The sequence below is a fragment of the Lagopus leucura genome, unplaced genomic scaffold (assembly GCF_019238085.1).
Source record: "Lagopus leucura isolate 7727_CA_CO unplaced genomic scaffold, USGS_WTPT01 Super-Scaffold_650, whole genome shotgun sequence".
In the NCBI taxonomy this organism is placed as follows: Eukaryota; Metazoa; Chordata; class Aves; order Galliformes; family Phasianidae; genus Lagopus; species Lagopus leucura.
Window position 1 is genome coordinate 960,975 of NW_024962253.1, and position 15,127 is coordinate 976,101.

Genomic DNA, 15,127 nt, shown 5'->3' on the forward strand with positions numbered 1-15,127 from the left:
ATTTAAAAAAAAAAAAAAAAAAAAAAAAAAAAAAAAAAAAAAAAAAAGGAAGAAAGAGAGAAAGAAAGAAAAGAGGGAAAAAAAAATCCCACCCACCCTCATCTGCTGCGGAATAAAAGAAATATCGGCGGGCGCGGCGCCATGTGAGCGGCGGGCCGGGGCCGGGCGGAGCAGCGCCGTGCCCCCGGGACGGCGGGGCGAGCCCCGGGCGGCGCTCGGAGCCGGCGGTATGGTGGAGAACCCCAGCCTGGCGGGCAGAACCGCCCCGGTGAGGGCCGAGCCGCGACGGGACGGACCGGAGGGGCTCCGGGGCCGCGGGGGAACGGGGTGGGGACGCCCCGATGGAAGCGAACGGGGCTCTCCAGTAGGACCGCGGGGGTGGTACCAGGAGTGGGGGTTCCCCGGTGGGAGAGGGCTCTTTTTGGGACTGAAAGGCAAGGACAGGGGTCCCCGCTCGGATGCGTCCCGAGGGGTACCGGGACGCGAGGATGAGGTGCCTCCTCCCCCCTCCTCACACCCCCAACCCCGTCTGCGGGCAAATTCGGGGCAGGGCCCCCGGACGGGTGGGGGCGAAGAGAGTGGGGTGCTTCCTCCTCCTCTTTCCGCTCCTCCGGTGGCGGTGCTGAGGCCGTGCCCTGTGCCCGCAGCCGGCCGCCCCGCCGCGGGGGCCCGGGGCGGCCGGGGGACTGCGCCTGGCGGCGGTGATGGAAAGCCTGCAGCGGCAGCAGGCGGCCCGTCTGGCCCGCGGCCCCGACGGCGCACCCCGACGGCCGCCGTTCGAAGCCGCTCCTGGTCCCGGCTCCGCTCTGCCGCCCGCCGCCCCCCGCCGCCGCCCGACGCTTGGCCCACGCCCGCTGGCCGCCGCAGCAGGGGAGGAGGAAGAGGAAGAGGAGGATGAGGAGGAGGAGGAGGAAGGGGAGCCCTGCGACCCGCCACCCCCGCCACACCACGAGTGGACCTACGAGGAGCAGTTCAAGCAGGTAGGAAGCATCTGCTGTGCCAGCTTCACCAGCCCCAGGCTGATCCCCAATGACTCCCCAATGCCCCTTAACTCCGATTCCAGCTTTCCCCAGATAGATGTCGCTTATACTCCCTTCTCCCCATCCCAGAGCTGATCTCCAGCCACCCCACTGCCCCCAAGTCCCATTCCAACTGTACCCAAGGAGACTTTTGCTATATCTCCCGTTGCCCCCAAGTCCCATTCCAACTGTACCCAAGGAGACTTTTGCTGTATCTCCCATTGCCCCCAAATATCATTTTTGTAACAGCCTCATTGGGACCCTCCCCGAATCCCCCTCTTTTTCCTCCAAACTGCATGCTGGACAAGTACAGCTAGTGCACCCCAGCACCCCTGTCCTGAATCACCATCCCTCCCAAGATGGGCACCCCATGAATGTTCCACACCTGCCATCCCTGCACCTTGTCTCTCCCCAACAAATATCCTGTTGAGCTCCCCATTTCCCACCACTGTATACTTTGTTGCTTCCCAAATGGGCTCTGCATACCCCCATCCCCACCACCAAGACCCATCCCAACCCACTCTGGCGTGCCTCACCTCCTTCGTCTCCCCAGACTTTGTGTCCCCTATGCCTTTCTCCCAGCTCCCTGTACTCTCCTCCAGCTCCACTGTGCTTGGACAGCCCCAGCCCCTTCTGCCCCATGGTGTTGGGAGGGTGCCCTGGGGACAGCAGGGTGCCCAGAATCTGGCACTTCCCTGTGCCCACCTGTGAGTTTCTGCAGGGACCTGGGAAGGTTATAGGGCCTGTGGGCTCTGAGGTGGAGAAAAGATCTCTGCGTTTAATTCCCACTTGTATATTCCCCCCTGCTGGGTTGCGCTACCCTCACTTTGCACAAGGCTCCTGCAGGGATGCAAGTGTGGGTTGCACAGCTCTGTCTCGGGTTTGCACATCCTGTGAACTCACTGGAGTCGTGGTGATGGTCATGGCAGGGATGGTGCACCAAGGGACAGAGCGGGCTGAGATGTCCCTGTGCAGAGGTGTATGGCTTTTTGTGGTAGTGCTGCCGGGGGGACAGATAAGCGTTCTTTATGTCCAGTGCTTAGGGACTTAGGGACACCCTCAGCCAGGAGGGGATGAGAATGGCTGCAGGGACCAGACTTTGTGTTCAGATATTGCACAGCTCATTATGGTTCTGGTCCACGGTATACACAGTGGGCCACCTCCAGGGTGGGTGCGCCGCACAGGTCGAGTAGCTCGGCGGGGAAGTGTTACGTTACAGCCCGCTGCGCTGAAAAAGGCTGACTGTCCGGTTCCCGGGCTCAGGCGGGAGGTGGGACGCGGCTCCTCCCTCGCTCCCGGCCCCGGGGAAGCTTTGCAGAGAGAAAGCATCCCAGGCATTTCTCTCTTCCTTCGGCCCCGCGCCCTGCCCCTCGTTAGTGCGGCTGCAAATCGCCATGTAAATACGGGGGGACAGATCACAGAGAACATCGGGACGGGGTGATAACTGTAACTCGCCGGCTCGCCGGCTTCCTCCCGTCTTCCTCCTCAGCCCTAAAGAGACGAGTCGCTGCCGCTCGTGGGTTTTCCATCTGGTAGCTTGTCTTTTCCCATCCAGCCCTGGGAGCAGAAGTGCGTCTCTTACCTCCAGTGCCCTCGGGTGCACAGGGACAAAGGGACTTATTGCCAGAGGGTGCCTCAGATAGGATGAGTCGGAAAGAGGGGAAAGGAGCTTTGCGGTTTGGGGCAGGGCTCGGTGCCCCGGGGCTGCGAGGTAGCTGGCCCTCCTCTGTCATTGTCCGGGAGGGGACGCGTCCTCGAGGCTGTGTCTGACCTGGAGAACAGGTTCCCCGCTCGGGGCCGGGAGGAAGGGGCTGCGGAGAGCATTTGTGAGGATTAATGGGCGAAGCGAGCGCTTTGCTCGGGCAACCCATGCAGGGGAAATGGTTTGGGGCACCCGCAGTTTGTGGGCGCAGAGGGACCTTTGCTCCGCGGGCTGCTGTGAGATCGGCGGGTCGGGAAACCCCTTACCTGCCCTTTGCATCAGCCCAGCAGTCGTTCGTGTCCGCTCGGTAAAGAAGCACGGACCAAAGTCCCAGAGTTCTCCCCGCTGTCTGGGACGGTCACTGAGACCCCTGCGGTGAAGGGGCTCTCGCCCTGACCTCCTCCCGGTGCATCTCCACCCAGGTGCAGAGCAGCCCCGCGGGGCTCTCGGTCTAAATTACAGGCTCTCTGGTTACACCGCGGCACAAGGGCGCAGAATCCTCTCCTCGCCGCGGCTGCCGGAGGTTTCCCAACCACAAACGTGGGGACGGGACCACCTGCGGCGAAGGGGCTGTGAAGTGAGCGGGGCTGAGTGCCGGGGCTCAACCCCTGTCCCATGGAGCCCAGTGCCCCGGGGGGATGCAACACCGGCCCGGTGCGGTCTGGGGGGGAGCGCCCTTGGCCACCACAGCCTCAGTTCCCAGACTGCAGCTCCCTGGGGCTCGGCGTCGGGGCTCCGAGAAGGAGGTGTAAAAACTAATCAAGGATGTGAGAAGAAAGGTGCCAGCAGTGCGGGCAGCGCGGGAGCTGGGGACGGGTGTTCGGGGAGGTGGGGATAGCCATGTCCCCGAGCTCGGGGAAAGGAGAAAAGGTTGAAATGAGGCTGGCAGGACCCTGTGCGTCCCTCCCGGCTCTGTGCCAGCAGTCAGGTGAAAGTGGTGGGTTTGCACCCCCTCGCCGGCTTTAACCTCCACTAATCCATTAATTAGGTTAATGATGGAAGCGGGGCTGCTGCAGTGGGGCAGCATACAAACCCGGAGAGGTGGGTTCTAGTCCTACGGGTGGTGTGCAGCTGCGAAAGGGTGTGGGAGCAGATACAGGTGTGTGTGGGGTGAGTGCACATTTGGGACTGAAGGGTAGTGGGGGTGTGAGTGTACACAAGGAGAATGTGTATAAGGGGTGTGTGAGTGTGCACAGGGTGTGTGTGCACAGAGAGTGTGTGAGGTGTGTGAGCAGGAGGGGGCTGTGAAAACATGCAGCGTGTGCATGGAGGTGAATGTGCGTGCATGGAGAGCACCGAGGGATGCATGGGTGTGCTCATGGCTGTTCACAGGGGCATGGGGCACTACTTGGGTTGCTCCACCTTGCAGTGTCACAGAGTCTCAGAACTGCAGGGGTTGGAATGGACTTCTAGAGATCATCTAGTCCAACTCCCTGCTAAAACAGATTCCCTACAGCAGGTACAGCAGTATCTCACGTCCAGAGTCCCCAGGACTGGGATATGGTGACGGTGCCACGATGGCATCACATTTCCTCCATGCCATTGTGGTGCTCTGTGCCTTCATTTCTCCCCCTCCTGCTAAATGGGCTGAGGACATGGCTGGGATCCTGTGAGTCCCCATCTCCTCATGGCAGGAGGCTGCCATCCCAAGGCCAGTGCCACAAGCAAACATCCCTCACCTTGCCCCAAACTGGGTTAATGTTTGCAGCAGGCAGCTCCCCCAGGACCAACAGCGGTGGCGGGAAGGGGGTTTTAATGGCCTGCCGGATCTGCCGCGCTATCAGCGCTGATTAAACCTGTTGCTCTGTAAAGCCCCGTTAAATATTAAGCACGGTGAATGGCTTGAAGGGAAGCACTTGGAACAGGCTGGGGAGATCCAGTGTGGGGGATGTCTGGCTGTGATAGTGGGACAGTGATGAAGGTGAGGACACTGGGGTCAGTGCGGCCCTGGTAGGGGCTGTGGGTTTGGTGCACAGCCCCCCCAGCAGCTGACAGCACTTTCGGATGCAGCCAGCGTCCAGGCAGTGCCGTCCCATAACCATTAACTTATTAACGGCGTGGGGCCAGGCGCCTGCAAGGTCAGGGCTGGATGGTGCCCGGCGGGGAGCGAGCTGCTCCCAGCAGTGAGGTGGGATTGGGGGGGGGAACCCCAACATGGGGGCCCAGAGCCCCCGGGTCCATGACTTTAGCCCATGGGTAAACAGAGGCACCAGTGGCTCCCCCACCCCATTGGCACGAGATAGGAACCAGGTACAAGGTTCCTGACTATGCACAATACAGTGGGACCGTAGTGCAGTGATGCTCCAGAGGGCTGTGTAGTCCCCAAAGGAGACCAACGTCCACAAATGAGCACCCGCAGCATGCCAGGGTAGAGGGTGGGTGCAGAAAGAACATCTCTGCTCCCTGTGTGAGCAGTGGACAGATGGAGAAATTAGCAGGGAGGCTAATCAATGCAGTGCATATTAAGCGGCTGAGGGCTGGGGGGATGCGAGGCAGGGGGGAAGCCGAGCAGGGTTTGGGATCGATGCTGCCCATATTAAGTGGATTAAATTCTGATCTGAGCCCTGGCTGTTGGTGGGAGGTGGCAGCTGAGCAGGGGTCCCACTGCAAATGCTTCCCTTGGCAGCGCTGTGGGGATGGAGGGGCTCTGCCACCTCCCTGCTTCCCTCTTCTGCAGGATGGGCTGGGCCATGGGGTCTGCGCTGTCCCTACACCCCCAGATCAGAGAGAGGCACCTTTGGGGTGAGCAAGTGTGCTAACAAGGTTATTTAATCGTGGTGAGGTGGCAGGGGAGGCATGAGGTCTATTCATACCCTTTTAATAAGCCATGTTCGACCTGCTGCCCTTTAACCTGGAGCAGCCCCGTTATCCCCGTTCCTTAAGGAATGAAGACATCGCCATGGCAATGGGGTGCAGACAGGGAGAGGGCTGCCCACAGCTGCACCTGCAGTGGGTTCAGGACAGGGACACCCCAAGAGTTGTGCTGGGTTCATGTTGGGGGCTGTGGGCTTTTTCTGGGGGGGGAGTGGGGTCAGAGCCCTCACAGATGGGGTCCTGATGTCAGTACAGTGGAGCAGAGCTGCGCACCAGTGGGATATTGATCCCCAGGCTTGACAGTTTAATACTTGTGTTTATAGAGGAATATAGTTACATCGATGGCGTTAAATGAGTTACTAATTATATCAATACAAACACGATTAAAAGGGTCCTTGCTCATAGGTCACTGCAAGCAGGAGCCGCTGCTCATGTTGCACAATTGCCCCCTGAGCAAGGCTGACAGCTACTGGAGGTGTGTGAGGGGATTGTCCCCACTCGGGGGTCTATGTTCCGATCTGGGGGTGTACTTCCTCTTTAGGAATGTGTGTGCTCACATGGGGTGCTTGCCATGCAGGGCTGTGCATGCATGTTCAGGGTTAAGCCTGCTGAGAGGGAGTAGTTGCACCCAAATGGGGTTGTGCGTGGATGTAGAGGGTTGCACATGCCTATTTGTGGTTGTATAAATCCATATGATGCTATGTATACCCATGTGGAGACTTGTACTTCTGACGTTTTTGCATACATGTACAGGGCTTTGCATACCTATGTGGACTGCATGTGCTCTGATGCAGGGTTGTGCACACCTGTGCAAGGTTGTTTGTGCTTGTGTGGAGCTGGGTGGAGCTGTGGTCTGCCACTCCAATGGTTGTCCCCATAGAGGCAGGAGACCACAGTGCCCAGCCCCTTTCCAGCCCAAGCATCCCCAAACCACGTGGGATGCCCTCTGTATCCCCTCTTCCTTGCTCCACTTAAAAGCCGACCTTTGCTCCTGGCCTGATGTAACATGTCTTTGCACAATAGATAAAAGGTGAGGGGTTAATAAATGGTGGAGGACAGATCCCGATGCTGGGAGGTAGCACCTGTCTGAGAGCTGCAGGAGCAGAGATGGATCTGGCAGCAGGGACCACTCTGCTGGCTGACCGCTGGGGAGGGTATGACCCTGTACTGGCAGCAGTGGTTGGTGTGGGGATTAGTCCTGAGTTCCCATGCTGGGAGGGGTGGAAGGGGTGGGCTGGCGGCCAGGCAGGGAAACAAGAGCTTCTGGGGCTCTGAGGCTGTCAGAGCAGACCCTTGTTCCATGTCCTCACCTCTGCACATCTTTGCGTCCCCGCATCCTCATGCCCCCACATCCCTTTCTTATCACATTCCCATCTCTTCACAACCCCAATTTCATGTCCCCATGTCCTTGAATCCCTGCATCCCTGTGTGTCCTTGTGCCTGCCATCCCCATGTCTGCAGATCTCTGCATGCCCGCTGCCAACACCTCCACACAGCCCCACTCCTTTTATCTGCCCGTGAATTATGTGCTGTGTGGAGGTGGGGTGGGCTCCCTTTCTATTGGTTTTTAACGGCCTTTCCCTACACAATTGTTTTTTAAACGACTCTATTTTGTGCCTGACTTTGTTTTCCAGCTTGCATTTCTTTGTATATGTTTTGGAAATCCATTCTGGACTGCTGAGTTTTGTTTCTTTTCAATGGCTTTAAATTCTTGCTGGGCTCACTGGGAGGAATCAGTGTCTATAGCGCCTTCGATTGGTGCTAATTTTTCCTTCATGTGCTCTGACTTTTACTGCTGGGCCATCGATCTGGCGGGCTCCAATTTGTCATGGTCACCAAAGCGCTGTGCTGGAATCAGGCAAGCTGCACAGCATGGGTGCATCCTGCCCTGCTGCTCTCTGGGGTGGGGAAACTGAGGCACAGAGGGAGCAGGGTGCTGGTGCTGGTGCTGGGGAGCCTACAGCAGCCCTGGGCAAAGAGAGCTGCAGGGAATGGGTGATGCCATCAGAGTATCCATCCTTCATGCTGACCCCTGCTTGGTGCTGGCAGCACTGACCCCTCTGTCCCCTGTCCTCAGCTCTATGAACTGGATGATGATCCGAAGCGCAAAGAATTCCTGGATGACCTCTTCAGCTTCATGCAGAAGAGAGGTAAAGGTTGTGGCATGGGTGGGTACTCTGGCTAAAGGGAGCTCATGAGAGGCACTTGTGCACTGAGCAGCTGCAGGTCTCTGCAAGCCCCTGAGGCTAGACGATCACATACAGACTCGTGTATCACTGTCACACAAGCTCATTTCTTCCTGCATACCCTGTGTCTCCTGGAATGCACCTTTAGATTTGTACACCACGTTCTATATACGCACATTTACACATGCACATGCTCACAGGTTTGTCCTCTTATCCAACCCATCTTGGGTTGCTGACAGCCAGAGGGACCCCCAAATTTGGGCTGGTGGTGATGCCCATTGCTGATGCTTAACAACAACCAGCAGGAATGTGCAGCAGTGGTGCCAGTCAGTAGTGCCCTTGGGCAATATCTATTAGAAAAAGTCATTAATTATGGTCTTCAGTGATGGCTGACAGGGATGCCTGCTGACAGTACCTGTTAGCAGTGCCCACTGGCGAGGTGGAGGTGCCCAATAACGATGCCCAATAACGATGCCACCAGTGTCCATTGGTGATACCCAGCAGAGATGCCCATTAGCAAGACCTGCTAGCAGTGCCCATTAGCAATCCCCGTTAGCATTTGTGGGTCATCGTGGCCATACATGAGCACTGCCCCCAGGGCTGTGGGAGCAGCACCGGGTGCCCAAGGGTTAAAGCCCTGCAGCCCACCCAGACCATCGGAAATCTTTGCTATCGGCACAGGGACGAGCCAGCTCCTGGGGACTCGATAAATGCTTTAACCTTCGCCCTCACCATCCAGGTCCGCAACAATTAAAAGTTGCCGAATGTGGGCGTGCGGCTGGCTGTATTAATTAGAGCCTTTTGCCAGTGTGTGGATTAATGAACATGCCGCTCGATAGCCAGTAAACCCCAGGCAGAGGTTAATGCCGAGCTAATTAACGGGGGAAAGCTGAAGTGGGGGTGGGACGGGAAGGGCTTGGATGTAGTTTTGTGCAGGGCAGAGAGGGGCAGTCAGACCCAGATCTGCCTTAGGGGTCATCAGGGAGAGTGGGTGCTCACCCGTCGGGCAGCAGCACCTGACTCTTGGTGATGCTGAGTCCCCACCACAAACTCTTTTCAGGGCCATGGGTCTGGAATCGGAGGGAGATCTAGGTGCTGCCCCCTGGGCACTGCGTGACCCTAGCTGTGGGGCAGGTAGGAGGGAGCTGGGGGAGCACTGGCACTGTCCCCTCTGCCCCTCCACCCCCCAGCATCCCTCAGCCACAAGATTCATGGGCTGCTTGGCGGCTTCATTATCTCTCTCTCCAGAGCTAATTAACTCTCTTGCTATTGGGGCCCAGGCTAATTAAGTGAGCGCCTGGTGGTGCAAGGAGGAGGGAGGGAGCCAGATGCTCCCCTGTTCCACTCCCTTCCCCTCCCCAGGGTGGAGGGCAGCACAGGGTGACCCTGGGGGGTGCTGGGTATTTTGTGGTCAGAGAATGGGTACTCATGTCCCATGGGCATCCACAGATGTCCGCAGAAGGGACATCCCCAGGGTGGCAACGGGTTGGGAAGGGACAGTGAGCCTCAGGAGGCGGCTGCACATCCCTTGCATTTGCCCCCTCCCAAAGCAAGGGCCCTGCTGATAACAGAGCACCATTAATCAATTGAGGAACTAATTGCAGCAGCACAATGGCCCTACCACCTCCTTAAGCTTTTGTGCCATGCACCCCAGCCAGAACCAGGGCCATCACTCTGCAGGGACACAGACAGGTCCCTTTGTCAGTGGGATGGGCACTGGCCGTCAGCGCTGCACAGCCCCAAGATTAATGGCATCTGCTTTCATTAGTCACAGAGGGGGGGAAAGAAGAAGTCTAGAGGGCATTGATTGGATACACTGCATTCATAGCTTCTGGGGTGATGGGGAGCCCCCAGATCAGTAATAGGGCTGTGCTGGGTAGGGCTGATGAAAAACCATGGGTGGATATCAGGTCAATCTTTACCCTTTTCCCAGGATTAAAAAGTACCCCTTCCCAACCTGGCAAACAACACAAAGGAAAAAAAAAAAAAAAAAGAAAGAAAAAAAGGAAAAGTTAAATGAACTCAGTAAAGGAATAAAAAGAGCTCATTTTTCAGGCTTATGCGAAGAAGCCAAGCCAATATTGGGGCCATAAATTAGGGATGCTGGAGGATGGCGGTGAGTGACGGCTTCGTTTGAGGGGCAAAGCACAGCCGTGACAGCCTCCACTGCAGAATGGATGGCTTTCCGATACTGCCCACAGCCTGCCAGGGAATAAATATGGGATGGGATGGGACAGGATGGGACAGGACAGGATGCTCATCCCTCCTTTGCCTCGAGTCACTGCCATCATGCCTGTGTAGATGGTTGTAGCCAGACCTGATGGCTTTGGAGGACCATGCTGATCTGTGCTGGGCTTGCAGAGTCCTGGTGAACAGTGTCCCTATGGGGAGCAGAGACCCCTGGTACTTGTGCCCCAAGGCTCAGTGTTAAGACGATGCCTCTTAGGATGCTCTGAGAAATTTGCAGATGCTGTACAGGAAGCTGCAGGAGTTTTGCAGGGAGACTGTTGTGATTGGTTCTGGAGGAGCTGCGGTGCTGAGAGTTGGTACCCATGGGGGCCATGTCCCCAAGGGAATGGATGTAAGCTCATCTCGTGCTTCTTTTCTCTTTCCCTCTGTGCTCACTGGAAGGGACGCCTGTGAACCGTATCCCCATCATGGCCAAGCAAGTGCTGGACCTCTACACGCTGTATCGGCTGGTAACAGACAAGGGCGGCCTGGTGGAGGTCATCAACAAGAAGATCTGGCGCGAGATCACCAAGGGCCTCAACCTACCTACCTCCATCACCAGTGCTGCCTTCACCCTGCGCACACAGTGAGAGCATGGGGTGTCCCATAGGGGAAGGAGGGCTCCATTCCTGCCTAGCGCTGCTCAGCAGAAAGTTGATGCCAGCTCTATTCCCAACAGATACATGAAGTATCTGTACCCCTATGAATGTGAGAAGCGGGCTCTCAGCTCACCTGGGGAGCTTCAGGCTGCCATCGACAGCAATCGGCGGGAGGGGCGGAGGCAGACATTTGGCACCACACTCTTCAACTACTCTCCCGCTGGCACCCCAACCCTGCTGGGTTCCCCCAAAATGCCCTTGCCAGGTCTCAGCATCTCCACCCATAGCTGCAGCCAGATCAGCCAAGTGCATGGTGTGAAGAAAGGTGGGTGAGGAGTGTGTCTCTACCTCTGGGGATGCTCTCCATCTCTGAGCCCACCCAACCCTGTGGAGAAGATTCTGTGATGGGGTGGAGTGGGGGAGTCCAGCTGACCTCTCGCTGTTGTTGCAGAGGATGGCACAGTGCCTGGACGCATCGCCATCCCAGTGGGGCTGTCCAGCCACCACCTCACAGCAGCCCAAGTGGCTGCAGCCTCGCAGGCAGCAGTGCTGGAGCAGTTGCGGGACAAGCTGGAGACTGGTGAGCCCCCAGAGAAGAAGGTGGCCCTGACGGTAGAGGAGCAGCAGCGGCTGATGCAGCACGCCCTGCAGCACAACCTCCTGGCTGTAGCCTCCCAGTTTCCCATGAACATCAAAGTCTCCAACCGAGGTAGCACTCCAGCTCCCAGCATGGTCACCCCATCCCCTGGCACACGGGGGACGCTGGGCAGAGCAAGGATGCACAGGCGGAACAGAGCCCTTCTCCAGAAGGCTCCATCCAGCTTCTGTTTCGCTTCGTGCTTATATTGGTATTTCCTTTCCCCAGATGACAGACAGGAGACCGCATTGAACCTGTCCACCAACGGCATTAGCAGTATCAACATGTCAATAGAAATAAATGGAGTTGTCTACACAGGTAAATAGAAGGGCCGCTTGGCCTGTGTAATTGCGGCCAGGAAATCCAATAACTTATAGCCACTGCCTGGCCAGCAAGTCCTTCCTTCAATCTGATGTCTTTACTATAAAATCCATTGTAACGAAGTGGCAGGGGCTGGAGAGAGGGAGCAGGCAGAGAAGGGGGGTGGTGCACCTGGTAGCTGTCAAAGTCTGCAGGGGCTGGCAGTGAATGCCCAAAGAGGGGGATGGATAGATGAATAGATAGAGTTGGTCTGAGTGGTACTAAAAGGCTTCTGGTCATCCTCACCATGGGATTTGGAATTTAGGGTTTGGAGACCCCCTATGGAAGGGTTCAGAAAGAACAATGTGGGGTGGTGAAGAGGATGCAGGTGCCCCGGAGGGGATGCTCAAGCACCTGTCTCACTGACAGCACTCTATGGGGTACAGGAGCCCTCCCTGCATGATGATACAGCTCCCATGCTGGCTAAGCAGGTCACTCTGCCCAAGACTGTCCTGCTGAGACACCCCAATTAAGGCAGATGGCTTTTCCTTAAGCACATAAATACTTAACAAACCACAAAGGTCAGGGCTGGTGAGTGTGCACAGCCACGAACCAAAGGATTCTGGCCACCCTGATAGCTGTGTAAGGGAACATGAGGGTAGGGGTGTCACTAAGAGTGATGTGGGGTTGCTGCTCCCTGAGGTGCTGTTCCCTTCCCGTAACCCCTTTTCTCTCACTCCCCAGGTGTCCTGTTTGCCCACCGTCCTGCAGGCCTTTTGGCATCTGGTGGAGGGGGCACCCAAAGTGGGCCAAACCCTGCGGCCACCCCGAACCCACTGCCACCAGCCCCCTCACAAAGCCACACTCCCACTGGCACTGCGCCTTAGGGGCAGTGCTCCTCAAAGAGCTGCACTCCCAAACACGGGGCAAGGATGTGCCCAGTCAGAAAGGGATGTGCCCAGGAGGGCCTGGGGGAACATCATGTTGCAGTGTGGGGCTGTGGCAGTGCAGCAAGTAACCATGGGGGCCCTTTCATCCCTCACCCACAGGTGTGCAACTGCCCCTCACCCATGTGGACCCCCAAAACATGCATCTTCTGTGACACCCATGCAACTCCTGCTGGCCTGGAACTCCAGCACCCTGCAGACTGCATTCCCTTGATGCAGTCTCTGCATTCCACATACTTGCCTCAATACTCACTGCAGCCACATTGTATACCTTGGATGCTACAGACCGTACACCTTGTTGCTCACTTTGCATCCCCTGTACACACCTCTGCACATTCTGTATCCTCTGTAGTGACCTTGATGCACTCACTGCAGCCCCTACACACTTCAAGTGTATGCATTGCAGCCCCTATACACACCTTGGTGCATACACTGTCCCCTCCACATTGCAATGCTGTCTGACACACTGCTTTCCTTATACACATCTCTTTGCACACTGTGCTCCTTACACATGCTGGCATCTCCCACACACAGCATCACCAATACACACCCTACACTGACCCCTGTCCACTCCCCTGATGCACACTGTGTCCCCTACACATTCCTCATATGTACTATACACCCTCCACACACACTCAGAACAATTGCTGCCGCCCTCCCTCTCACTCCCCCCACACTGCCCCACCCTGTGACACCCCCGGGGTCACCCGAGGGCAGTGGCACCCAGCGCTGGGGACACCTCAAGCCCCCAGCTCGTGGGGGGGGGTTGCGCTGGGAGGCACACACTGGGGATACTAGTGGGACTGGTGGGGGGGGGAGCTGAGAATGGGGGTGGGGCCTATTGGGTTAGGTCTGTGGGGGGGACTAATGCCAGCGGGTGGGGTTAATGCACTGGGAAGGGCTTGCTGGGGGCAGAACAGGGTTACCCAGCAGTACCTCCCACCAAAGACACAGATGCTGAGGTCCCCATCTGGGGACAAGGAGATGGGGGGCCCTGAACTACCTCGTTGGGGCAGGGGGGGAGGGAATGGCTTCTGCACCCACCCACACCCTTGGGAGCCAAAGCAAATGAGCGCGAGGCAACGCTCGCCTCTACCTCAGTGGGGGTTCGGTGCTGCTTATGCCACCCCCACCGCAGTGTGGCTGTGTGTCTATTAAAGGAACTGAACTGAACCAATCTGGAGCTGAGGGTGACACTGGGGATACTGCAAGCGTCGGTGGTTGGGATGGGAATAGCTCACAGGTTCAGTACGCCTGTGACATATGGGGTGGCATCTGTGATGGCCAAGGCTTCACAGCCCGTGTTGTTGTTGCCTCTACCCCAGGACTGTTCCCACTCCTTGGGTTCTGGAGTGCAACTTGGTGCCTTGTCATGCACAGAGCAGGATGGGCAACAAACCAAGTGTCGCTGAGGGCTATGAGGCCTCACACAGCCTAACCATGAATGGGAGATCCCTGTGCCATGTGGGGATATGGTTAGAAGCTGTTTGGGTAATTGCTGCAGGGTTGCAGCCTGAGAATGACCAGCCTGGAGGCACAGGTACACACACAGGTGGTCACAGGCCTGTGTGTTATGGGGTGCAGAGGGGAAAGTGTGAACAAAAACAGCTTGTCGGATGGCAATCCTGAGCACAAGCCTCCAGCACCCGTATCAACACCAACCCCCAGACTCAGGGTTCCAATAGTGAGTCCCGAAGAGCAGCCACGGGAACAGAGCCCCCAGCACCGGTGCAGCTAGGTCCCTGGTGCCCACGGGGACAGACATACCTCCTATATGGAAGATGGCAGTGGGGTCATCATCTGAGGACACCCTCGTCCATGGGACCGCCAGCCTCCTTGGGACGCCCCCGGCTGCCTCTGGCGCTGTCCATGGTGCTGCAGCGCGGGGGAGCAGGGCTCGTGGGGAGGACGTGGGTGGGGGACACAGAGGCTGTGCAGGGAAGCCAACAGAGTGCGGTAGTGCTGGCCCCGGTATGAGTGTGACCAGACGGGCTGCACAGAATCATAACTTGTCCCGAGTTGGAAAGGACTCGAGATGATCATCGAGTCCAATAGCCGGATGTGAAGATGCGAGGATCATGAATGTGAGTGGCTAGATTTGTGTGCCTGTGTGTCTGTGTCCATGTGCCAGCATGTATCCCATAGCGCAAGGGGCGCCCAGGGAGTTTGTGCTGGGTGCTGGGATGTGAGTGCCAGCGCTGCACGGGTGTGAGACAGCTCAGACCTGACAGAACTCCCGTAACCCCAGCATAGCTTGCCAAGCGGGGCTGGAGTGAAATCGATGCAGCCTTAATTGGGGTCTTGTGTCCCTTGTCACTGCTGAGCCGTGCCGGCTATAGCACATCGAGTGCCAAGGCCCCAGGGGATCACGAGTGTACAGGTGGGCCAGCATCCTCCCTTGTTACACAGCTCAGGGGGTGATGTGCAATGTCGCTCTCCCTGGGGGGCTCAGGGACACAGCTGCTGTCACCTGAGTAACCAGCCCTGATCGATGCCACTTCCTGCATCCCACAGGGAACATAATTGAGCAGGAGAGAGGAGGTGGAGGTGTGGGAGGGGGGTGCAGAGGCGATCCAGCCTAGCAGGAGGAGTGCTGGATCCAGCTTCAGCAGCAGAATGGAGGCAGGTGGCCGTACCACCACTGTGTAACTGCAGGGACAGGGATGAGGATAGGGGTGTGGATGGGGATGGGGA

General features: G+C 57.4%; 1 protein-coding gene across 1 annotated transcript; it reads left to right on the forward strand.

Annotated features, from left to right (window-relative positions):
• Window positions 1-704: 704 nt before the first annotated feature.
• ARID3C (AT-rich interaction domain 3C) lies at window positions 705-13,231 on the forward strand. Its single transcript, XM_042862430.1, has 7 exons — window positions 705-980; window positions 7,613-7,685; window positions 10,353-10,536; window positions 10,630-10,874; window positions 11,001-11,258; window positions 11,415-11,504; window positions 12,231-13,231. Exons 1-7 carry the CDS (start codon window positions 705-707, stop codon window positions 12,371-12,373), a joined length of 1,269 nt encoding a protein of 422 aa, XP_042718364.1. The 3' UTR covers window positions 12,374-13,231.
• The last annotated feature ends 1,896 nt before the right edge of the window (window positions 13,232-15,127 follow it).

What these genes read in the sequence shown, in the direction of transcription:
- ARID3C (XM_042862430.1), top strand. Translation starts at nt 705, where the DNA reads ATGGAAAGCCTGCAGCGGCAGCAGGCGGCCCGTCTGGCCCGCGGCCCC. An exon ending in GCCTTCACCCTGCGCACACA is followed by an intron (nt 10,537 to 10,629) that starts GTGAGAGCATGG and finishes TATTCCCAACAG; the next exon opens with ATACATGAAGTATCTGTACC. An exon ending in AAATGGAGTTGTCTACACAG is followed by an intron (nt 11,505 to 12,230) that starts GTAAATAGAAGG and finishes CTCACTCCCCAG; the next exon opens with GTGTCCTGTTTGCCCACCGT.